Below are 26,133 nucleotides of genomic sequence, written 5' to 3'. Positions count from 1 at the left end.
AATATAATAAAAAATAACTAAATAATAAAGTAAAAAAATAGTGAAAAGATCGTTTTGTTTAAAGAAAAGTCTTTTAATGAAGGGTAAAAAGTTCAAATCATTTTTCTAAAGGTCTCTACACTTTTAATAAATTATTATATTATTATTATCTATAATCTATAATCTATGTCTATATTTATATGTATAATCTATATCTATATCTATAATTTATATTTATATTTATAATATATTAAAAGTGTGAAGACCCTTAAAAATGATTTGAACTTTTTGCCCTTTATTAAAAGTCGCATATTTAGACAAAACTGTTTTTTCACTATTTTTCTCAAATTATTATTATTTACTCCAATTATTATTAATATTAGGAATTTAAAATTAAGTAAAGTCCTTATTTTAGGAAAGAAATTATAATATTTAACAGTTCTAAATCAATTCAAATCTTACCTTTTATATAATTTGTTACTAAATTAAATAAATAAAGAAATATTAATTTGAATTAAAAGGTCCGAAAGAAAAAAGGTAACAAAGAAAAAGAAATAAATTATATAAATGGAAAGAGAACAAATTTGAATTGAAAAGGAACAACAAAAAACGGAGTGGAAGAAAAAAAGGGGTAATTTATTAAATTAAATAAATACAAATTGAATTGATAAAGAAAGAAAGTAGATTAAACGTAAAATTTCTTATAAATTGAGAATCCTTCCTTTCTACAATAATACATCATCCATATTGTCTTGCTCGCATGTGTTTCATGGAGATTGCATTGCTACTTGGTTCGATAATAACGGCAGTTCTTGCCCAGTTTGCCGTTATCATCTCTAGGTATATAGCTTCTTCCCCTTTTGTTTTTTGATGTTACCATGTAAATAAGCTTTATGTTCTATTGATTTATAATTGTTGGCTTTTGTATATCTATTTGTTTTGAAGCCTTAATATAGGCCTTGTATGTCTAATTTCACTCAGTGTTTGATGTTGTCAAACCTGTCCCTTACATTGGCTAAGAACATGACTTTGCTAAAAGATTATATATCATTGTGTCTGAGTCAGCTTACACGCAGCTAATTCTATGGGGGGGAAAGCTAGTATAAAGAGATTATAGACACCAACTCCCATTTTAGGCGATGCACCACGTTTACAAAAAGCCATAACAACTCTTTCCAGGATTTCCTCCACATGCACCATCCGTATTGCACTTCAACCAATTCATTGAAGGAAAAGCCCCCAAAACTGATGGGATCATGTCTCTGTTTGCTCATCTTGTTTATTAACAGAGATGAGGATACTTGAAATAGCTTTCAATCTCTTTGCTTCAACTTAGCACAGGTCATCTTTGAATGTCAGTCTCCATCCCTCGTGCCAGATTGTCAAGGCTAACTAGAGATGTAATTGCCTCCTCTAGTAGACTTCTTAGGCCTTTACTCAACTATCAAGGAAAGAAGATGGCCTCTCATCACCAGCTGTATAGAGATGCAATCTGGATCGACTGGTTCAAGAATAGCTATTTGGGAGACACCTTTCACAAGTCCTGAGGGAAGCACATTGACATGTTGACATCGCGATTCTAAATTGTGATACATAGCAAAACGCCAGAAAAGGGAATAAGACAATACAGCCAATAAGACAGCAATACAAGAAAGGACCAAGGCATGGGATCCCTTGTTTTAAAGAATCCAAACAACAAAAAAATTTAATGGGAGGGGAAGGACAAAATTGTTTTAGATCGTAGCAATTAAGCCAAACATGCATTCGTACAGCTGATACGTGAGTTGAATAGGAACAGCTTAACAATATAGCAATTACAAAACATGTCTAAATAACTAACCAACTTGGCTATGCAAAATCAGACATCATGAATAGTACTAGCAAAACCAACCAAAATATGTTGCCAAACACTCAAACAAATCCCTATATGGCATTTCACTTTGGATAGGTTCCATTAAAGCGTCAATATATTATTTGGATAGGTTCCATGAAAGCATCAATACATTATTTGGATAGGTCCCATGAAAGTGTAAACATATTATAAGTACAACATCATATCAACAATCAAAGAAGAAAAGACTACAACTCATCACTACAGAAATAGATTCATGAAAAATCGGAGTAATATTAGGGAAAATTTTACAGAAAATATTACCTGAAATTGTATTCATCAGTACTCTGAGTGGCGACACCCTGATGAGGAGAAGAGTTGAGTTGTGTTGTTGGGTCCTTTTTTCGTTCAGATGAGAAAACACCGGCTGCTTCTAGAATTTTTGTCAAAAAGTCAGTTAATTCAGCCCTAGGTAACTAAATTAGAACATTTAACAGAATTTGCATCCAACTTAGAAATATATATATTCTAGTGTTAGAAGATCAGGATGTTGTACCAATGAGAATTCACATACTCAACTTCAACAAAAGTAGTCGATATGTATCAGAAACAAATTTGTTTAGGCAAAGCCACAGATAAAACAATAAAAACAAGATTATTTCGGCAAACAGCAATTCAAACTTCTAATCTCCAGACTAGAAGTTTGAATCGCTGAATCAATGCAGATCCTGGTTTGTTTTTTTGTTGAAAATCTATCTCCATTTACATTCATGAAAAAAAAACTGTACTGAAAATACCAGCCATATGAATTACCCATTACTTCTTCGTAAAAGATTGCCCACTTTAAACCAGAAGAACAACTCTTTAAGCGTGAATAATATGCAAATGCTGAATTGCACTATTATATGGAAGAACATAATACCTGAACTCACTCCTCTGAAGTCCGAAGTGTAAAGCTGTTTCTCATAAAGGGTTGTCTACATTTGGGCGTTTAATGGATGCCTTTTGGTATCTCAGATTTTCAATCTCTTTCTCCAGAAAGTCCAAAGTTGTATCAGTGACGTGATTCGGAGCACACCCTGCTTCCAGCATTATCCTTAAAAACTTATAAGATTGCTTAAGCTGACCTGCCTTGGCATGAACTTCGATTAGTGTATTGTAAGTGACAACATCTGGATTTATTCCACTATCTTTCATCTGCTGGAAAAGCTTATTTACTTCCTCAATTCTGCCAGCCTTCCCGAGGGCATTAATCAATGTGTTATACATTACAATGTCAAGGTAACCTCCCTGCTTCATCAGTTTGTCTAGTACGGCGCTAGCAAGATCAGCCCTTCCCATCTTTCCCAAGCCTTGGATTATGACATTGTACGTTGCTACATCGGAGGGGCAAACCTTCTCGCCCATTTCCTGTAAAATGCCCCATGCCTCATTGAAATATCCCTTCTTGACAAATGAACTCAGCATAGAATTGTAAGTATAACTAACAGGGTCAGCACCCATGTCGGTGAAAATTTCAAATAATTTACAAGCCATGCTCAACTTTCCTTTGGCCAAAAATATCGACAAGAAGGTATTCACCATATCCATATCAAAAGAATCTGCACCTTTAGTATCAATTCGTTTTCCTGCAGTAAGAGAGAACATTCTTGTAGAATTACTTTGGAAGCTAAGTTTATTAGCCAGCATGTCCATATATGGCGATGATGACCACGGATCACTTTCCTGATAGTGTATGTCAGCATCCTCCACCCCAAGAACAGTATCAGTCTCAGCGTCTGTTAAATTTTCTCGGCTTAGAATATCACCGAAGTCCCCATTGGATGGGAAAATGGGTGTAAAATCCTTTTCTCTGCTTTGTGGAGCTTTCATCGTAGCCTCCATACTGTCTTTCCACCTGATAATAATCGGAACTAAATTGCTACCCCTGATGTGCTTCATAAGCCTCTCCGTATAATCCCAGTGTCCCTCCCTGTAGATTGCAATCAAAAGAGAAGTTATAGTAACCAAATCAACCATAAACCCTCTAGCTTCCATCTCTTCCACCAACTTCAGTCCTTCTTCAAGCCTATCTTCCCGACAGAGATTCAAAATGACAATGCTATACGTAACCCCATCAACAAAATTATTATTTTTCTTCTTCAAATCACAAAATAGAGTATAAGCAGCCAAATCCCTCCCATTCTTGAATAAGCCATCAATAAGAATATTATACGTCCAACAACTAGCTCGGACACCATCATCGTCAATCATTTTCTGGAATAAATTACATGCATCCGTCAACTTTCTTGCCTTGAACAATCCATCTAAAAGGGAGTTATAAACAATAGTATCCGGACGTATACCATTGTACTGCATTTCACTAAACACTTTTATCGCATCATTAATCCTATACGCCTTACAACAACATTGTATAACAATTCGATAAGTATAACCATCAGGTTCCAACCCCGAAGACCCTTTTAATTCCTCCCACACAACAAGACCATCCTCAACCTTCCCGAGCAAGAAAAGCACATGAATCAAACTATTATAAGTACACAAATCCGGACTAAACCAACTCCCCCTTCCCTTCATTTCCTTAAAAAGACTCAACGATTTAGACAAATCCCCCCAACACCCAAACGTATGAATGCATATATTATACCCCCATCTATCAAATGGAAACACATTCTTATTCTCTCCCTCTCTAAGCTTATCAAAAACACGATTAAACTCCGCTCTCATATTCCCCTTCCTCAGTCCAACTAGCAACACATTACAAGCAACGCTACTACTAACTCCAACACTATTAGTTTCCAACAATTTAACAAAAATCGACAAAGCTATATCAACTTGATTCTTCTGAACGAGAGCAATAAGCACAGAATTATACACATCAGGATTTAAACAAAAACTCGAATTATCACTTTCAACAAATTCTAAAATCTCAAGAGCCGAATCAAAATCGCCATTACGAGTAAACGAATCAAGCAACAACTTAAATGTATCGGAATCAATAACAATTTCATCATTCTTCATGGAATTCAACAGCATAAAAATATCACCGTTGTTTTCTTTACGATAATGGTGAGAATAACACATGAATCTGAGCATTTCACTGTAAGTTTTCGCGGTGTGTTTGAATTTTGGATTGTATGAACACCATTTGAAGAAGGAGAGTTTTGTGGCGGCGGGTAAATTGTTGCGGCGGAGGATTTGGAGGACTAGGGTTTCGGTTAAGGGAAGGGTATTTGTGTAATGTTCTAGGTTATGAATACCGCCGGGTTTTGAGAGGGATTTTGTAATTGAAGCTATGAGGAGTAAGTTTCCGATTTTAGTTGCCGGCGACGGTGAGGTTCTGGCGACGGAGAAATGGCGTCTGAAGGGTAAAATTGGAAGATTTTTTTGTATTTTTGAAGCCATGGAAATGGTAATTGAGCTGTATTTGGCGGGAGAAAAGAGGAACTAGTGTGGAGGGCGAGGAAAATCAAGGGTGTAATTACATTTTTAACCCTTTTGGTTATTCTATTTAATTTGTTTTTTGGTACATTTTAATTGTTTAGCAAATACATTGACCTGTGATAACCGTCTCTTTCGCTATATTGGTTTGGTGAATTGTTGCACAAAAAGGACGACAAAAACAATCTTTAATAGTGGTTTTTCAAATATTTAGCTTCTACTAGTGACAGTATATGGTTCGGAGATTATAGAATACGTTCAGAGGTTACTAACTTTATGAAGTAGAGATTGTTTTTTTGATAGACCCTTAATCAATTCATTTTTGAAACTTTATTTATTTATTACAAATCTTGCTTCACAATAGTTAATTTGACTAATCTTGAGAGCTAATTTAAACTAGATTAATATAATATTTCAGATTTTAAATTTATATGTTAGAAACTATATGAAAAATTACTACAAAATTGCATTTCTTTTCATGATAATATAATTTTAAAAGATGCATCTTAAAATATTTATCAACTTCTGTGTAATTTAAATTGCAAAATACAGAACGTGAGACCTGTTGTTAATGGACTTAACTACACTGTATCAACCAATACTTAGCTAATGGGCATATATTGATTGATAACCATACATACAACTACGAACAGTGGCCGAATTACGAAATACTGTTTGCACCAAATTTTATTCTTTCAAAAATGTTTTGAGTTGAAATGTAAGGAGATATTAACAGAAGAGTTTATGCTACCTATGCAACTATGATCGTAAATTGTGTCGACTACATTTTGTATTATGCGCATACATATTATCCTTGTGACTCAATACACGCACTCGAATAATATTTGTTAGGAAGTTTTTTCACTTGCAAGAGAAAATGTGATATAGCAAAAGACTTAATATGTTATTTGATAGACAAATTAATTCTCATGGGATGAGGTGAATACACTTGAACCGTAGCAACATCACTATAAATGAGAGATATAAGCATCAATCATACTGTCAGCATGCTCAAAGTGTGTTTTCCAGAAGAGGAAGGAAAGAATGCAATTAGAGCCTCTCTGCGTGCCGTTTCTTTTTAGAGAGGATGTATAACTTCAAAAGAATCCTTTTCTTTTTAGAGAGGATGTATAACTTCAAAAGAATCATTCTTTATGAATCAAATACCATTCGAGACCAACTCATGATAAACATGTAGAGTTCCTGCAGAAACAGTCAAAAAACTATTTTTAAATAACAACTCTTCCAACACTCGAACACTTCACCCAAAACTAGATCAAAACATATTGTTCAAATTACTCCTTTAATAAGCATACCGCTATGTTCTCCACCGTAGAGATACAATATAAAGCTAAGAGGGAGGGGGCAGGGTGGAAACAGATATTCAAATGGTGACACAGCCATATACATGCACATTTCAGCTATTGCAAAATTGAATCTGAAAGCGTTTTTATCAATCGCACAAATATCCAACTATAATCACCCACATAAGGGGACCTAAGTTGATACCTGGCATGATGAAATACCAAGCATATCGTGTTTGGGTGGTATAAAGTGAAAGGTTGGAGACTAGCAGTAAATGGATCAAAATTATCGGCTTATTCGCTGTATGGGTTTTACTTTTGAGCTTTTTCCTCTTCTGTAGTTTCCTCCTCTTCAGCCTCATCTATTTCACTGGCTAGCTTCACCAGATCTTGGACGAGGATTTTTCCTTCTGTTAAAACAAGAAACACGAAAAAGATACTAGTAAGGACCACATACACCCACTGCAGAAAGTTAATATACGAATGATAAATCAGAAAACAGATAAATAAATAAAATAAGGTCCTCTGTCCCAATTTATGTGCAACATCTTCTATGTTGGGACATTTGACATTTCTAAAATAACACAGTTTTAGATTCAAACCAAGCTCTCATACTTCCCAGATCTAATCGACACTTGATTAATATCTCAATTTACGACCACTACAATAGGGAACTCGAATTAACTCTTTGATCTCCGAATATAGTTGAAGCTTCTTGTGTATAATTGGAATTCATAGAACACAAAATAATGGTGCTACTTCGTCGAAGCCAAGAAACTAAACTTGGCAGTCTGAAACAAACCAGAGAATACCCTTCTCTTGAATTGAACTGCCATTTAAAGTCTCCTATAATTTTGGTTTTACATGGGTTGGTCAAGATGGGTTGTATATTGAGTCAAAACCCAAGTCACTCAACATGATCCAACTTTACCTCCTTTTTGTTTTCTTTTTGAAAAGAAAATGCGAAAGCTAGCAATGATTTTGTGTATGTATATAGTTAATTAATTGAGTGATCTATTGTTCCAATCTAGTCCCAACTAACGTGCAGATCTTCCTTTTGATCTGTATGATAATGCTGCTATGTTGTAGGAAATAAAATTTCACATGTACATTCTTCAGTTTTTTAAACGTATAATCCTTCTATAACAGTAGTAATCAAAGCATGATAGAAACATGTACCTACAACAAATCGAATCATAGAAAAAGATAAGACTACATGATCCTACTACATAACTACGTTACATCAATCTTTTCTTTTTTTGGATAAAGTAAGTTGCATCAATCTCTTTGTAATAAAAGTACTACTATTTTGAATGTAAATAATAAATGATTCTACCATCAGACTCCTTCCATTTTAAAACATATATGCATGAGATTAAGACAAAAGCTGAAAGATTGGGCCGTTTGGTGTTTACTGGGAAACTATGTGGATACTTTAATAAGTGATATCTCTTATGCTTCATCAAGCAATCACCAACTTCAAAATGTCAATCCAAATCTTAATTTCTTATGCTAGGTTATATCTCTTTTATTCCCCCCAGGTCCTAAAAAATAAAGTAGATATTGGGAGGTATAATCATTACCGTGTTTTTTTACAGTTGGAAAGTTGGAAAATACACCAGTTATAACAGATAAAAATAAGAATTATCAAACTATTCATGTCTAACCTCTGTCCTTGGAAAGGTTGGTTATGAGCTCCTGAATGCCCTCCTTTGCCAATGTATCCTTGAGGTATGAAGCAGCAGATGCCACCTCCTCTGGAGTGACTTTTCCATCATAATCCCTGCCGCAAGAAGCAAAACAGTTGCTTCATCGTCCAATATTGCTTCCAGTGGAAACAAAAAGCAGCAGAAAGTAATATAGACGAAACAATAAACAAGATTTCTCCATGGAGGATTTTTTTCTTTTTTGAACGATTGATAGTTCAGCAAGATAAAATAAGCAATACATTTATGAAATAAAAAGAAGTTGGGTTTTCCACAAAAAAAGAAGGATTTTGGTATTTGCATTAACCAAAGATCAGGATGCACAGATGCATTGACATCCACCGGATTTACTCATCTGAGATTTGCATCTCATTCCATGATTTTGCGGAACATAAGATACTCCACATGGCACATACTACATTATCCATTAGAGAATAAATAGCAACAGGCTTGTGTACCAGAACAACCATCAGTAGCTAATGGACAGAACTCCTCCAACCCCAAAATTTCCGCATGATTTAGAACATGTAGATGAGAACAATTATAAATTGATACAGGTGATGATACTGAAATTATTTCAAATGAACAAGCTGGGTAGAACAAGTATATATTGGAAATATAAAACATCAATGTTCACTTGCAAACTCGTTATTATCCCTTTTACTTTGAGCAGTTGCAGTAGCAGTCATTAAACTAGGGTGAAATATAGAGATTGTTTTCCGATTACGCAAAACTGCCTCTTTGTAGATTTTTGGATAGTACCTTGACTGCAATTTGTAGTCCATATTACTAGTTTCCCAAAACATACCTGTCCAGTAACCGCCAACGATCACCAATCTTGGCATCCACGTCATCGATTTCCTTTTCAAGTTTTTGGAGCATTTCATCAACCTGTTGAATGGTAAAACCAGGAGGTAATATGAATGTTCATGCATAGAATCTTGAAACTGTAATGCAAAAAGGAAATCAAGAATTGGTATGAAATTTAAAAGCCCATAGCTAAATATTCCTAAGGATAATCAGCTTTACCCTATTAATAAGTGCTGCAGAAACTTTATCATCTACAGTCCTTTCCTTAGTGTGGTCACTGTCCTCCTCCCTAGCTGCTTTATATGCCTTTCGGGCTTCTTCTTCACCTTCAGGGCCCCCTTTATCCACCATGCTATTGTACAACTCTATCTGCAATTATCAATAAAAAAACAGCTTCAATATCGAATGTGTAGCATTTTCATTGTATCAGCATATGTACACCCAATGCTGTAAACAATCTCTAACCACAGTAGAAAAACAACCACGAAAATGATTGCAAGAGGACAAGGTGACTGAAGTGTAACATATGAAAGTTTAAAGTTTCACAACCATCCTCCATCCTCTTTACCGTGGTACTACATTTATCTTTGAATAATAGGAATTTGATCAAATACTGCAGCAGACCTAAAAGAACAGCAAGCAAGCTGGTTGACTACCCAAACACATACCCAATTAGATTCCATTGTCCAAAACCTGTCTAATGCCTGCTACTCTTTTGAACACATACCCAATTAGATTCCATTGTCCAAAACCTGTCTAATGCCTGCTACTCTTTTTAAAGTTTGGTAATCTATGACCTGCCCCAGTTAGAATCCTAGAACAGATAGCTCCCCATACACAAGGTACATTTTAATTATTGGAAAAAGAAAAACGAAAATCAATATAGACACATAATCAAATGGCTGATGCCGAAAGATCAAAATAACAAGAGGCAGTAAATTTAGATTGCACCATCACCGATAGTGCTACATAATAACCTCAAAAGGTAGTAATTAAACCTCACATAATGCGATGACTAACAGATATTATTACAAGAGCTCTTAACAAAATGTTCAATATAATCTTAAAGATCAACAACAGCAAATATATAACAACTACGACATATTGAAACAAACATAAGATAATAAAGTACGTGGTATCAGATATCAGAGGAACAATTTTAAATCCCAGTGATGAACATTCCCAAAACTTCATCAGAATCACAGAGCTATTGGAAATCAGGAGAAAATTCATACCATTCCAATCAGACCCACAGCTACCATAAGCTAATTGTGATTTAAGTTCTCGAAAGGAAATTGATCCAAAGTCTTAAGCAATCTTGAACTAGTAGACATTGCAACAACCCATTCCAACCGGAAAGACAAGTAATGGAAAGACATTCACATGTTTAAATAATGATAAACACAATAACCTGACTTCGGAAAGCAAGTTTTCCAGTTTAGTTTATTCAAGAAAATCAACAAACAGAAAAGAAAGAACTACAATAACAGATCTAGCGTGAGATCTAGGAAGAAAGTTCCTTTTTGCTTAAATTCCTTATCAGGCATGTCAAAATATTTCACAATGGTAGTTCAAGCAATGATATGTTACCTCTTTTTTGACAAGTCTCAAGAACTCCTGACGCTCCAGGCTTACAGACTGAAAGAATAAGAAACAAAGCAGGCCACGATCAGCAAAGATCCAATGTACAAAAGAAAAGCTCCAGCCAAGTACTTACAGAAGCCGATGATAAAACAGCAATTGCACGACTAAGCTCACAAAGCTGCTCTTGTTGATCCAAAGTTTTGGTTTTCTTTAGTTCTTCTTCTTCTTTAGCTGTTGCAAGAGTCATCTCTTCCAAAGCTACATCCTTTTGCTTATCTTTCATCTTAGCCTGCTCTTCTTCTTCTTCCTCTTCCTCCTCCTAAAAGCGACGACTTTAGAAATAGTATTCCACACACTTTTTGATAAGGTAAATAACTTAATCAATAATAGGAAAAGCACACACATACAAGCAGTGTTTAGTTCATTATATCATTCACTGGAAACAATATTCTAAACTTGAACAATTTAAATTCTTCCAAATAGTTTAAATTAATAATGAGGCTTCATGACCCATAAAGTTCAAAAAGAAGAGTAAAAGGACAGAGGGACAAGAAGCAGTGTTTAGTTCACTATATCATTCTTTTGCAAAAGCGTATTCCCATTAATTTGTCTTTGCCACTTCTTCATTTTTAGATTAACAGCCAGCACAATCGAAGAAGCAAGATTTCACCTTGATGAGCTCTTCCTCCATTTCTAAGAACTCTAGCTTCCTCTTCTTTTCAGCAAGAGAATCTTCAGATGGCATAGATGTAACTTGAACAGTGTCCACCACCTCATCTGGCAGTGATGAAAGTGTAGCTTGAACAGCTTCCTCTGGTTTTACTTTGCCTGACACTGTAAAGGCTCTGCAGACAGAAAAACAGCACAGTCACGTGCTCAGTTGATAGTCCAAATCACTAGGTCCTGGAAACGGGGATAGAATTACCTAGAAAGGATTAACAAAGAAGATGGCACTGAATGGTTGAGCGATAAGTCCAGCCAATCTCGCAACTGCAAAGATATTAACAAGCAAGACTCCAAGATAAGTCTTTTGCAATTTCATAATGAAGCCAATATATTCAAGTTCTCAAGCAGGATTTGAATATGTCAGTACTGGAGAATGAGAACGAACTGCAGTGTGTTGTGCGTCCAAACTGTTGTAACTACATTACAATATATACTAGCTTGTGTTTGCCCATGTCTTTCATTTTGTTCAACTACTTCATGTCTATTTGCATCCTGATGATTTTTAGACTGTTCTACGTATTTTTTCTACAATAGAAAAAAGAGTGAAACAGAAGCAACAGTGAATTTGTTGTCCACTGCTTTAGGCCTTTTTTATTTTTTGATTCAAGCAAAAGCTATTAGCTCAAATGGAAGTTATTTGACAGAGTAAACAATTTACGCAAGACTAACAAAAGATCAAAGCATACCTGCTGCCGCATTTCTTCTACTGAGAGTAATCCAAGTAAGCCTCGTTCTCGACAAGCTTGACGGAGCTCATCCTCCGAAAGGGACTCTACACCCTCTGCTTGAATCATCTTGTCATCATTCTTGATCCTGCCAAAAGAAGCAAAATTTTGTTAAAAGGGGGGGGGTAGTAATTCTGCTTCTCCAACACATTCATTACAAAAATATTAACTTATCTCCAAAATGAAGATGTAACCACAAAGATCAAGTGGAAATCAGCATAAAGAAAGCAACAAAAACTTAAGCTTTTATGGTGAGAGGATGCAAATAGCCTGCATATCACACGTATTGCAATATATTGATAGATTGTTCTGACTACGGACTGTATTTTTTAGACTTCTGTCCTCCTTGGGACTTTTTATACTGATTCCCTGGTTACCAACCAACCCAGCACTTCCCCAAGAAAAAGTCAAACAGACAGGAGAACACCTGAACTCCTAATCTGGCCTGGGATTGTTGTTAGCTGGAAATATAGGGACTCTATTCTCTTAACAGAACTTTGTAACACATGAAAGCTATCTTATATGAAATGACCATAAGAACGAAAATCAGTTTTTGGACAAACTGACCATAATAGTAAAGATCAGTTTATTTCTAAGAAACAAAAAAGCATAACGAAGAAGAAGAAAAAGAAAAATGAACTATTTAGGAAAAAAGCGACAGCTGACTAAATATTTCTTGAAGAAGTAAAAAAAAAAAAACAATTTGGAGAGAAAAGATTAGACACAAGTTAATTCAAAATGAAAACCCATAGTTAGACCAGTTTATTTTAAAGGAGAAAAAGCACAATTGAGGGAAGAAAAGATAGATGAACTATTTAGGCTTGAGTTATTGAAACGTAAAAAGGAAAACAGAGATCAGCCGCCAAACTATTTGTTGAAGGAGGAGGAAAAAGAACATAACCTGGAGGGAAAAGGATATATAAACTATTAGGCGCAAGTTAACTCAAAATGAAATAATGATACTTACTTTTGGAGCCTCTTTCGAAGCATGAACCGCAAATATGCATCTGTTCCAAAGGGGTTGATACCCATATATTTGCACATATTCACCAACCTTGGTCTGCATTTAATGAATACTCATCAATGCACTACAATATTTTAACCACCAGCAATATATGCAAGAACATCACCATTAGTAAGAGTAAAACCAAGAAAGTGTAAATAGGCAGAAACCTGCTGATATTATCCAGAGTGAGCTCATCATTGAAAAGCTTGGCAAATCCCAAAATTTCCTCATTAGATACACGAGCACCCCTTCTGACCTAGTCAATTGTCATATGACATTTATAATAGTTAGATAAGAAAAGGAGGGGAAAGAGAGCGCTTTGGTTTAATTATTCAAAGATTTGACAATTGCAGAAAATACATATGAAAGAAAAAATCCAAAAAAGAAGTGACAAATTAATATTTACCTTATTCATGAATTCATCGAGATCCTCAGCTGTATTCTTTAATTCTCCGCTTCGCGAGTTTTTAACTTCCTTTGCCATCTCTTTGACTGTTTCTTGTAAAAACTTCGCATATTCAATCCTAGCATTAAGCTTCCTTTTCAGAGCCTCCTAGATTTGAGCAATAGAAACACTATTAAGGATATGCATTCTCAGAGTTTAATGGAAATAAAAAGCTTACAAAATCACATCCACCCAACAAGAGGCACTCATTGCAAGTTGAAGACACAAAACAACTTTCAAGCACTCTTTTTGTACTTCAGCATATTTTTAACTTCAACATGGCACATTTTTTCAACTTCAACCAAATAATGTCCAAACACCTACTAACTGGATTTTCCCTGTTACACACTTTCATGGCAGACATGTATGTACAAGTCAATCAAAAAGAGGCTAACTAAATAGAAATCACGGCATCATAGAGGATGTTCCTCAACTTTCAAGATAATGCTCATATCCTTCAACTTGCAAGGCGAATAATACAACAAGGCAACAACTACCACGACCGTCAATGTGTGAAATTAATGTTGGGGCTTAGGGGGATAAACTTCGGATATTTGCATTAAATTATTAAATCCTGAATGCAGCTGAGGATTTTTGAGGGGTGGGGTGGGGCTGGGGATATGGATCATTAAATTAAATTAAATGAATGTGAAGTCAAGACAACCTCTACAACAGTCGAATCATAATGCCATAACTGAAACATAACTTAGCCTATTATGTTTCCTTTCAGAGCATTTACCTGAAGATAAGGAGATCAGTAATGCCCAATAACTATACAAAAGAAAATATATGATAGTCTAAGGTATAATACAACCTGCAGCAGATTTGACTATATCAAGCACCCTAGATTAAATTCGACAATAACCAAATGAAAAACTTTGCCCCCTACACCAATCCATATGCTAAAGAGCTAAAGAGGATAAAATGTTTTTCCTGAACTTTAACGCAAATCCTTTTCTTCCACTACTATATCAAAGGACTCATATTATCTTGAGAACTTTTACATCCAAGAGATTTGGATTATAAGAAGCCTATACCTCTTACAACAGAATTTGTCAAGGATAGCAATCTTGACAAACTGCAACATGCTTAACTCATGATGTAAAGGATTCCATATGTTTCAATCCTTAAATCTTCCACAGAGATAAAGAGCTCACACACACTGGAATATCTACACTACTTAAAGGGGAGAGCTGGGTAAAAGTTTTTTTGAAGCGTATCCTTGCCTCACGAAGATCCTTCAAGTTAAGTGACTAAAGGAGTTTATCATTAAAAGGAAACGCTAATCATGCGCACAGATGACCAACCAAGGAAAAAGTCAAACCATAACAGAGGGTATTTTTCTTTGAAGGTAATAGGAAAGAGAAAGCAAATCAATATCTTCCTATCTCAAAGAAAAAAATATTTCATAGTTTTACTACATTGAAATTTTATGTTACTTATAATTTTGCATGCACAAGGAATTTGTCACAAATTCTGGCGTCAAAGATAAAAAGAGGAATGAAGCACCAATAGAGTTTAGCACAAAAGAAAATAGCTGCTGGAACAATCGGCATAATTCTTGCCTCTTCTTTCATCTTATCTTGGAAGGTTGACGGCAGCATGTTGGGAAACAGTGTCAAGAATACCGGCAACAACAACTCCATAAATGGAACAATGATAAACACTGCTACAGGAACCAGCCTAAATATATCAGCTGTCGTCCGCGTTAGTTGTTGTCTTTCCCTCCTGGAAAGACTCTTCCCTTTAGCTGTCTTCAACAAGAGCCTGGAACATATCCTAACATCAGCCCAGAGCAGTTTGGTACCCAACCAATAGTGTTGCATTGTTGACTTAAATTCATCCTTCCAGTGCCGCATCTTCTTTGCCCAGTCTGCCCTGGAATAAGTGAAAAAGTAACTTAAGAAAAAGGTATAGAACACTACCTATCTGTTATACAGGAACAAAGTATAATTTCAACCTGCTCATTGAAGCAACAGCTCTCAAAGCAGGACCAATCCCTAATAGCACAGCCCAAAATTTCTTTAGTATAGGTTTAAAACTGTTCTGTGAATCTTGCAGCTGTTTGGCTTTGGCTTTGGCTTTGGCCATGGTTAAATCCTCAACTGCTTCATCACATTCTTCTGGTGAAGCTTCTTTCTTCTGTTTAACCGCTGGTTCTGCATCCTTATCATTTCCTTTACCAAAATCAGGTTGACCTGCTGCAGCTGTTGAATATCGTTGTTGGCTTGTAATCCACCTGGCCCCCAAAGTAGTAGTCCCACATCTTCCTACTCTCAGACCCAAGGCTGGAATATTAGAGGAGTTGAGTAGGACACGTTTTCCCCATACTTTTAGTAACTCATCTTTGGCTGATGGATTTGAACTTCCTTCATTTCTGTTATCTGCATTCTGAGGTTGATGAGTTACTGTAGAGCACCAATCCCAAGAATTAGAAGCCTTAGATGATCCCCAGTTCTCATAGCTCGAAAAAACTCGAATGAAGATATGCGGTTTTGTATTAGAATCGAAGAGGTTCCTCTTCCTTCTCAATATTGCTCTTGAAGCCATTAGCAAAACGTTCTTCTACTTTGCAAACAACTCATATAACATATCCCAGAAATTTTTGCCTAATGTCAGCCTGACCAATAGAACGAATATACCAAATAAAAAATCATATTACACTAAATTCATGGAATCATATAAGCATTTCACTTAACAGAATATTTTTGCATCACGGTCATTAGTAACTTCCCTAAACTTCACATCCCCTTTCCAATATTTCAACTTTCACTAGTAAAATTTAAAATTACTAATTGCAAAACAATAAAGCTGGACCAGCTGCAGCATGAATGCACTAAATTCAGATAATAAACAATAATTACATTCTTTTTGAATAAACAATCTCCATTTTCCCCTTTGCCTCTCCCAAAAAAGGGAAGTCAAAATCCACGTCTCAAACAAAAATGCCAAATCTGTTGCTCGTTAAATCACATATCCACGCTAGTCCTTCTTCCACAGCTACAGAAACCTTCACAATGTTATAACACTCATCCCAATCTACCAAAATTACAACAAGCGAAACATTCTACATTTCCATTATCAATGCTTCTTCCTCGTGATCCCACAAAATCAGTTTCTACAACCAACTAGTCACACAGTGTTCCACCTAATCCCCCGCTGAATCACATAACCACACTAGTCCTTCCGAAGCTACGGAGACTTTCACAATGTTACAACACTCTTCCCAATCTACAAAACTTACTACAACCTAAACATTTTACATTTCCATTATCAATACTGCTTCCTCATTATCCCAAAAAATCAGTTTCTACAACCAGCTCGTCACACACTTTTGCACCAAATCGCACATATCGTCTATCGCAACTATTTGTTTATCATCCACAACTACATGGTTCATACTTCATAGAGGCAAGCAAAAACTTCATCCAAAAATCGAAATCACTTCGCAAATGCTTCAAGTTAAGCAAAAACAAAATATCATACACAATGTAAGCATTTCAAACAAGAACAGTTATTCAAAAAAGAAAAAGTTTCTACGCTAAAACACGAGAGAGAAAAAACACAAAATAGAATTAAAATCAAGCAAAAACTTCATCCAAATCACTTCGCAATGCCTCAAGTTAAGAAAAAACACAATAACATGCTCAATGTAAGCTAAAATTACAAGAAAAAGACCACAAAATCATATAAAATCAACAGAAAACACGAGAGAGAGAAACCACAAAAATAGAATTAAAATCAAACAAAAACTTCATCCAAAAAATCCAAAGCATTTCACAATGCCTCAAGTTAAGCAAAAATACAGTATCATACTCAATGAACGCATTTCAGATGAGAACAAAGTCAATGTAAGCTAAAAGACGAAAAAAAAACACAAAACAATACCAAAAAACTTCATCCAAATCACTATACAATGCCTCGAGTTAAGAAAAAACACAATAACATGGTCAATGTAAGCTAAAAACGAGAAAAAGATCATAAAAATAGTACAAAAAATAAACAAAAAACTGAAAAATACGCCATTGAATTAGCTCACTGACCTGAGAAGATCGAAAAGCTTCGTATTTTTGAATATTCCAGAAGAACGAAAATGAATCGCTCAGTCAAATAATCTTTTGGTGCGTAGAAATTTACAGAAAATTTTTTGGGAGAGTCTTCGCGGTAATCAATTTATATAGTGCTGCAGAGGAAGTGTATAATGGAGTATTGAGCAAGTATATATTCCCGAGAAATGAGAAAAAAGTCACTAAATGAGAGCCGGTCGTGATTTTTGTATTTGGGCTTTCTTAATTGGGCCGTTGTGGGAATCGATTGGGCTTTTGGCCGTCACGGAGTATTGATAAGTTAAGGTGTATATTTATGTTATTTTTTTCCAAAAGCTTCGTGCTCGGTGAAGCAATGAATTTCGTAAATAGCGATAGTTTCATCCTTAATAATGAAATCTAGTGATATTATGTATTTTACGAAATGTAGCAATAGTTTTTTTTTTTTTTTGAAGCATAGCGAAAGCCACTGGAAGAGACTGGGTCGTGAGCTTAGTTAATTGGGCCGGTATGAAGTGGGTTATAGTTTGAAGTGGATTGGACTATTGATTGGCCCAGAAGTTTTGTCCTCCATGAAGTAATGAATTTTGGTAAATAGCGATAGTTCCGCCCTTAATTATGAAATATAGTGATATTTTTCATATTTACGAAATGTAGCAGTAGTTTATTTCAAAATGTAGTGGAATGCATTGTATGTTTGTATCCATGTGAAGAAAAATGCAAAGATACAATGAGTAAAAATCCACTAAACGAGATTGGGTTGTGTTTTAGGGAAAGGACACAAATAGCATTTTGACTCAACTTTTGACACGAAAATGACTATTTGTCATTTGTTATCAACTTATACAATACTCATACAATTCTGATACATATCTTATACGGATATATATTCTATAATATAAATATACAATTTTTATATGCATCATATATATATACACACACAATTTTTATACAACAAATGATACAAATTTTATGTACATCTTGTTTGAAAAATACATATTCTATATAACAATGATACAATTTCTACCAATTAATTCGTTGCTTTATTTCTTTTACAAAATGTATTAATATTGATATGAATTATATTGGTATTGTATATGAACTATATCTAAATTATCTGGGCCAAAATGATTAAATAAGGAAAGGGTTATTGAGTGGAATTAAAATGACTGACTGGTCATTCCGTGTTCAGTAGCTCAAATTATCTTTACTAAAAATTACACAAACATACAACTTATGTTTCCAATATTACAAAAAATCCCAACTCGCTAAACATATTACAAAAATCTCAACATATACACAGAATGTTATGTAGATGCCGGCTATGTTATGTATATTAATAGGGAGAGAGAGTAAAGTAATTAAAAAAGTGGGAGAGAGTGTAATTACTTCCAAAAGGGTTGGTATTTGTGTTATTTATACTTTTTTAATATGAGTCAAACTATATCCTTTTTCCCTTGTGTTTTTGTGCATGGGCTTAGTTAATTGGGCCGTCATGTGAAGTGGATTAATTTGAAATGGGTTGGACTTTTTGGCCCAAGGTTTTGTGGTCCATGGAGATGGCGATTTACAAGAATGATTTTGTAAATGAGTGGTTTTGAATTCTTTATCGTATTTATTCGATGAGCAAAGCTTCAAGTTTAACTCAGTAAAATGATGCTTTGAAATTCTAATTTAACTATTACTATTTTATGTAGTTATTTAGTACTAATTAGGGGTCGTTTGGTGTGAGGTTTAAGTAATTTCGGGATAAAATAAATGATCAATTTATCTCATGTTTGGTTGAAGGGATTAATCAATGATGGAATAACTTATCCCACCATTTACACAAACAACCCCAGTAATAAGAAAAAAAAACAATAGAACTCTTTTCAGTTTAACAAATGAAAAAGTAAAATGAAATATTTATTTTTAGTATAAGGGGCAAGTAAAGTTTATTGAGAAGTGACTAGTAATTCTAGAAGTTAGCATATAGCGTAAAAGATAAGTGGCTTGGGAGTTGCTCACCCATTTTATTTTATTTGATTCTTAAACTAAAAATAAATGTGTTATTTTTCTTGTCCATTTTAGTAAATTAATTGAGTTCTATTGTGATTATTTTTCATAAGGAATTAGTGGTCAAGTTTAGAGTTCCAAAACTTTCTCTATTTCATTTTACCTGGCTTTATATTAAGAATAGATGTTTTAACTTACTTGTCCAATTTAGTAAATTAAGTTAAATTTATTACCTTTATTTTCATAATACCTTTAGTATCAAATAACTAAATGAAATAATACTAACCTTATTTAGAGTTTCAACGCATCATTAATAAAGTTAATTTTTAAAAAAATACTTTGAAACAATGTTTTTTAAGGGGCATCAACAATGACCAAGTTATATGAACCAGAGAAGTAATATTTTATGTAATCATTTAATGTTAGGAGTAATATTACAAAAAAAATAGCAGACTTTTCTTGATTTCATAAATTCAAAGTAAATTAAAATAACTATTTTTAGTAAGAGAATCAAGTAAAATAAAATAATAATAATAATAATAAACTTATCTTAATTTTATAAATTGAGCAAGTAGACTAAAATATTTTTTCGAGTAAAAACAAGTCAAATGAAACGAAACAGACGAAGTACCACTTTTTTACATTTCTTGAATATCAAATTTCTTTAGGCAAACACGTTTTATGCATATTTGTGATTGATAATAAGAAAGTATTTCTTATTAATAAACTAGGTATAGAGGGGCTCGTGTCAGTATATATTGTTTTTTATTTTAATTTTTGTGAAATAAATAACAACAACAACAACAAACCCAGTGTATTCCCACTTTGTGGGGTCTGGGGGGGGTAAGATGTACGCAGTCCATACCTCTACCTCTGATGAAGTAGAAAGGCTGTTTCCGAAAGACCCCCGGCTCAAGTTACGAGATATCAAACAAACACATAGTACAGCACAGAAGCAGATGACATAACATAGATACTGCAGCCATAAGGAATATAAAACAGAGTAAAGCAGGAATGCAGGAATATAAAGCAGAGGAAAGCACACAGATTCGTAACAAACATAGAACACGGAACACGGAACAGAACATTGAATACGGAATCATACCAGGAATACACCCCCACCAATTATCTCCCTACATTAGCGACCCGAACAGGCCCTAATCCTCTGCCGTAATTCGCGTCTTCCAGACCTTCCTATCTAGGGTCATGTCCTCGGTAAGCTGTAACTGTTCCATGTCCCGCCTAATCACCTCACCCCAGTACTTCTTCGGTCTACCCCTACCCCGTCTAAACCCATCCAACGCTAGCCTCTCACACCTACGGACCGGGGCATCCATGCCCCTCCTCTTCACGTGTCCGAACCATCTCAATCGTGCTTCCCGCATCTTACACTCCACTGAAGTCACCCCAACCTTCTCCCGGATAGTCTCATTCCGAGCTCTATCCCTTCGGGTCAGTCCACACATCCAGCGCAACACCCTCAGTTCTGCCACCTTCATTCTTTGGGTGTGGGAGTTCTTAACTGGCCAACACTCCGCTCCATACAGCAAGGCCGGACGGACTACCACCCTATAGAATTTACCTTTAAGCTTGGGCGGCACCTTCTTATCACACAGCACCCCCGATGCAAGTTTCCACTTCATCCATCCCGCCCCGATACGGTGCGAGACATCCTCGTCAATCTCACCGTTACTCTGGATCACGGACCCGAGGTACTTGAACTTATCCCTTTTCTTTACCTCCTGCGCTTCTAGCCTCACCACTACCTCATTCTCTCGCCTTACGTCATTAAACTTACATTCCACATACTCTGTCTTGGTTCTGCTCACCCTGAACCCTTTAGACTCCAGAGTTTGCCTCCACAGCTCTAATTTGTCGTTCACACCCCCTCGCGTCTCATCTATCAGGACTACATCGTCTGCAAAAAGCATACACCACGGCACCTCCCCTTGGATACGCCGCGTTAACACATCCATTACTAGCGCAAACAAAAAGGGACTAAGAGTAGATCCCTGATGCAATCCTGTCAGGACAGTGAAATGCTCTGAGTCTCCTCCCGCCGTCCTCACCTGGGTTTTCGCTCCCTCATACATATCCTTAATTACTCTGCTATATGCCTGCGGTACTCCACTCACCTCCAAGCATCTCCAAAGCACCTCCCTGGGGACTTTGTCGTACGCCTTTTCTAGGTCGATGAACACCATGTGCAAATCCTTCTTCCTTTCCCTATATTGCTCCACCAACCGCCGTACCAGGTGAATTGCCTCCGTCGTCGAGCGGCCGGGCATAAATCCGAACTGGTTTTCCGAGATAGACACTATCCGTCTCAGCCTCACCTCGACCACTCTCTCCCAGATCTTCATAGAGTGACTCAGTAACTTAATCCCCCTATAGTTATTGCAACACTGAATGTCCCCCTTATTCTTATAGAGGGGGATCATGGTACTCCACCTCCACGCCTCGGGCATCTTTGCTGTCCTGAAAATTTCATTGAACAATGCAGTCAACCACCTTACACCAGCCTCTCCAACGAACTTCCAAAACTCCACCGGTATCTCATCCGGCCCCGTCGCCCTACCCCTTCGCATCCTGCGGACTGCCTGTCTAACCTCGTCTACCTTAAAACGTCTACAATAGCTAAAATCCCGACACTCCCCTGAGTGCTCCAGTTCCCCTAACACAATAGCTCTGTCCCCCTCGTCATTCAAGAGCCTATGAAAGTACGACTGCCATCTCTTCTTTATGTGGCCGTCCTCCACCAACACTCTACCGTCCTCCCCCTTAATGCACCGCACCTGATCGAGGTCACGACCCTTCCTCTCCCTAGCCTTAGCGAGTCGGAACAACTTTTTCTCCCCTCCTTTCCCCTGTAACCCTGCATACAAGCTCTCAAAAGCAGCCGTCTTAGCTGCCGTGACCGCTGACTTCGCCTCCTTCCTTGCTAGCTTGTACTCTTTCCTGTTTACCCGCTTCTCTTCTTCGTCCTTACTTTCCACCAACTTAGCATACGACTCTTTCTTGGTCTCCACTTTCTTCCCCACCTCTTCATTCCACCACCAATCCCCCCGATGATGTCCGGCCCGGCCCCTAGAAACACCCAACACCTCCCTTGCATTTTCCCTGATGCACGCTGCCGCCCTGTCCCACATATTATCCACGTCCCCCCTACACTCCCACACCCCCATTCCCGCCAACCTCTCCCCTATCTCCCACGCATTCACTGGCGTCAAACCGCCCCACTTAATTCTCGGTCTACACTCCTTACTCCTCCTCTTTTTATTCTTCTTCATACCCAAATCCATAACCAAGAGCCTATGTTGGGTCGAAAGGTTCTCACTCGGGATGACTTTACAATCTTTACACAGCGCCCTATCCCCTTTCCTAAGCAACAAGAAGTCAATCTGGGTCCTGGCTACCGCGCTCCGAAAAGTGATCAGGTGGTCGTCCTTCTTCGGGAAGCCCGAGTTCACCACCACCAGCCCAAACGCCCTCGCAAACTCCAAAAGGTTCGCCCCCTCTTCATTTCTCTCCCCAAAACCAAAACCTCCATGCACATCCCCAAAGCCTCCCGGTAGCGCCCCGATGTGCCCGTTGAAATCCCCTGCTACCACAATCTTCTCCGAACTGGGCACGCCTCTCACCACGTCCTCCAAGGCCTCCCAGAACCGCATCTTCTCCTCCCCCTCCGATCCCACATGCGGCGCATAGGCACTACACACGTTCAGGGTAAACCCCCGAATGACCAACTTGATAGTCATCAACCTATCGTTGATCCTCTTCACCTCCACTACCTGACCTCTAAGCTCTTCATCTACCAAGATGCCAACTCCATTCCTACGCCTGTCGCTCCCAGAGTACCACAGCTTGTAACCGTCCACATCTAATTATTATTTTAATATATCTTTAGATTTTTTAAAGCCGTTAGCTATTGTAATTTATAATATTTTTTAGCATTATAATTTACTATTAAAATTGTTAGTTATTGTAATTTGTAATACTTTCCTTGTTCAAAAGTTTGTGGCATTGATAATCTATTATATTTTAAAAATAATTTAAATTTTTAATTATTCTTATTTATAGTACTTTTTCTTCTATTTCAATTTAAGCGATATTGATATAATTTCGAGAGTCAATCAAATATTCCGATTGAAGTAGCGAAGTAGACCTGTCTTAAATGACGCATAATAACTAACTAAAAGTAACATAATAAAATTACGAAAACAAGTAAACAACTGAAAGCAGACATGACACCTGTCAACTGCTCACATGCTCTCCTATATTATACTACTGTAGTAGTAATAGTAATATATCTAACCTTTTTTGGAGGGGGGAAGGGGGGGGGGGGGGGGTTGAATTACACACATGATACTGCAAAACAAATTAATTAAGTAAGAGAAAAAAGGTAGAACAATTTATCAATTTATATTGAACCCATAGACAACACGAGCCAGAGATGGAGTCAGCTTAGTAATAGGGGGTTCGTTCGAATCCCTTTGACGAAAAATTATACTAGTGATACATGACTAAAATAACTTTTATGTATATATTGTAGATGTTGAATCTCTTTCGATGAGTTTTTCTTCAAATTTTTAATCCCTTCATCCGAAATTCTAGCTCTGCCTCTAATACGAGCTACCAACCACTAGCCAACTTATCATGCTTTGATGGAACGTAAATACTTATTATTCTTTGTTATAGAGCATTTTATTTTTAAAATTATTTTTTTTGATGTAATTTTAATTTAATTCAATCTGTATTAAATATCGAATACTAGATGGAAAAAAAAAAATAACCTCGTAAAGAAAATATCAAAATAAGATTCCCAAGATCTGATTTACTTAATTATTTTTTTTATTATTACTATACCTGACAAATACTTTATGTGAGCTGATAAATGCATGTGGCAAGAATAATTATGAAGAAGACCAACAATAAAACAAGAGAATTCAAAATAATCACATGGTCCCTGTCCAATGCTTTAATTAGATGTTATAGGGAAAAGGGTGATCAACGAGGAACGAGGATTGTGGTAGAGTGATAAGTATCTTTTTTATTTTAATTTAAGATTTTATTTTCAAGTTTCTACGAGTATATAATTGCTTTGTTAGGAAACAGTGTACCCTTTCCATCAATATAAAATTCCTCAATATAAATTTATATTTAATCAAATATCAATATAAATATCAATCATCGAATACTAATAATAAAAAAAAAGATAGCCCAACAAAATATGGTTGGTTGATTTGACACCCTTACATTTTAGCACAAATAATGGTCAACACTAGGAATCAATGGTTATCACATTAAAGAAATGTATTTTTTTTTTTTGATATAAGTATGCAACTTAATCATTAAAATTTTGATTAGATATACTTTCTTTCTTCTTTTTCAGTTGTCATAGTTTTATTTATAAGAAACAAACGATATAATTGTTAATCAATATTTTAAATATAATTTTTTATTATATTGATATGAGAAAAAAGGGTTATTTCTGATATTTATAATTTTTGAATATCTAAATTTTAATTATAGAGCTAAATTAATTTAATCTAATTTAATTTTAAAAATTAGTCAAACTGATCCTCGAAAAACTAAATGTGATAACTAAAAATTAGCTCAAGGAAATATTGTATATGTTTGAATCTTGATTATTCATATTTAAATCAGTAAATACATGCACATATATATGTTTCTAAAAAAACATAATTTAACCTGTGTTTTACTTTGGTTAGAAAAAAAAAAAAGATTAAAGCATAAGTCTCTTAAGAATAATTCGTGATGAGAGTAGTTAAGAATATGCATGCAATTATTATCGATGAAAATAATGTGTGATTTTAATTTTTTTACAAAGTTTTATAACTCAAAGTAAAGTTTATTTTTACATATATATACTCGAATTATAGTTATAGTTTGTTTTAATTAGGCACATTTGACTTGAAACTTTGCGAAGAGTTTTGACACGTGTTATCAAGCGATTATTACATAATAAGTTAGCAATTTTAAGTTTATCATCTCATTTAATTATATACATTAACTCAATAAGTCATAAAACATCGAACATGTTTGTTGTTGATTTGTATAATTAACGAAGAAAACATATTTTATGTGATTAACTTCTCTACATAATGGAAATTAAGAGACCGTACTAATTTTTTCTTTTCAATACATATATGAATTATTAAAAGTGTCTAATAAAAATAATAATTTATCATGTATACAATTCGAATATTTAAATAAAATTACGAAAAAAACTAAGAAACTATCAAGGGTCATTTGGTTGGAAAATAGTTATTCCGAAATAATTAATTTCAGGATAACTTATCTCATCATTCATATGGGATAACTCATTTCATTACTATGGTGCAAATGAAAATAAGTTATCTCGATATTAACTAATACTTCCAATCAAATATATAATAAAATAATTTTTTATTTTATTCTGAAATTATTTATTTCTTACCGCTCACGCCAAACCACCCCTTGTCAATTCACAAAGATAATGTAGATCATTTCGAATATGGCACTTTATTATTTT

The 26,133-nt window shown here is 35.5% G+C and overlaps 2 protein-coding genes across 8 annotated transcripts; both read right to left on the bottom strand.

The window, feature by feature from the left end:
* Positions 1 to 941: 941 nt before the first annotated feature.
* Positions 942 to 5,438, bottom strand: LOC107851432 (pentatricopeptide repeat-containing protein At4g01570). 5 transcript variants are annotated; one of them, XM_016696439.2, is made up of 3 exons: positions 2,733 to 5,438; positions 2,135 to 2,240; positions 942 to 1,558 (listed from the first exon to the last, which is right to left on the bottom strand). In XM_016696439.2, the coding sequence occupies exon 1, from the start codon at positions 5,213 to 5,215 to the stop codon at positions 2,774 to 2,776; it is 2,442 nt and encodes an 813-aa protein (XP_016551925.2). In that variant the 5' UTR covers positions 5,216 to 5,438; the 3' UTR covers positions 942 to 1,558; positions 2,135 to 2,240; positions 2,733 to 2,773. The 5 variants fall into 5 exon arrangements, with proteins under 5 accessions (XP_016551925.2, XP_016551924.2, XP_016551926.2 ...); XM_016696438.2 differs by having other exon boundaries at positions 942 to 1,522; XM_016696440.2 differs by having other exon boundaries at positions 942 to 1,522; positions 2,135 to 2,237.
* Positions 5,439 to 6,136: 698 nt separating this feature from the next.
* Positions 6,137 to 17,800, bottom strand: LOC107850840 (mitochondrial proton/calcium exchanger protein). 3 transcript variants are annotated; one of them, XR_007048131.1, is made up of 16 exons: positions 17,601 to 17,800; positions 15,518 to 16,177; positions 15,123 to 15,435; positions 13,519 to 13,665; positions 13,280 to 13,368; positions 13,074 to 13,166; positions 12,068 to 12,194; positions 11,581 to 11,645; positions 11,326 to 11,500; positions 10,789 to 10,974; positions 10,662 to 10,709; positions 9,291 to 9,440; positions 9,070 to 9,152; positions 8,223 to 8,338; positions 6,761 to 6,965; positions 6,137 to 6,454 (listed from the first exon to the last, which is right to left on the bottom strand). XR_007048131.1 is itself a non-coding variant. In XM_016695625.2 (15 exons), the coding sequence occupies exons 2-15, from the start codon at positions 16,105 to 16,107 to the stop codon at positions 6,868 to 6,870; spliced, it is 2,280 nt and encodes a 759-aa protein (XP_016551111.2). In that variant the 5' UTR covers positions 16,108 to 16,177; positions 17,601 to 17,800; the 3' UTR covers positions 6,524 to 6,867. The 3 variants fall into 3 exon arrangements, 2 of the variants coding, with proteins under 2 accessions (XP_016551111.2, XP_047256654.1); XM_016695625.2 differs by lacking the exon at positions 6,137 to 6,454 and having other exon boundaries at positions 6,524 to 6,965; XM_047400698.1 differs by lacking the exon at positions 6,137 to 6,454 and having other exon boundaries at positions 6,524 to 6,965; positions 15,518 to 17,012; positions 17,601 to 17,761.
* Between the last annotated feature and the right edge of the window lie 8,333 nt (positions 17,801 to 26,133).

The sequence above is a fragment of the Capsicum annuum genome, chromosome 12 (genome assembly GCF_002878395.1).
Source record: "Capsicum annuum cultivar UCD-10X-F1 chromosome 12, UCD10Xv1.1, whole genome shotgun sequence".
Lineage (NCBI taxonomy): Eukaryota > Viridiplantae > Streptophyta > Magnoliopsida > Solanales > Solanaceae > Capsicum > Capsicum annuum.
This window is presented reverse-complemented; position numbering and strand designations above follow the sequence as displayed.

What these genes read in the sequence shown, in the direction of transcription:
- LOC107850840 (XM_016695625.2), bottom strand. Translation starts at nt 16,107, where the DNA reads ATGGCTTCAAGAGCAATATTGAGAAGGAAGAGGAACCTCTTCGATTCT. An exon ending in AAGATAAGATGAAAGAAGAG is followed by an intron (nt 13,666 to 15,122) that starts GCAAGAATTATG and finishes GCTCAAATCTAG; the next exon opens with GAGGCTCTGAAAAGGAAGCT. An exon ending in TGGAGGAAGAGCTCATCAAG is followed by an intron (nt 10,975 to 11,325) that starts GTGAAATCTTGC and finishes CGTCGCTTTTAG; the next exon opens with GAGGAGGAAGAGGAAGAAGA.
- LOC107851432 (XM_016696439.2), bottom strand. Translation starts at nt 5,215, where the DNA reads ATGGCTTCAAAAATACAAAAAAATCTTCCAATTTTACCCTTCAGACGC.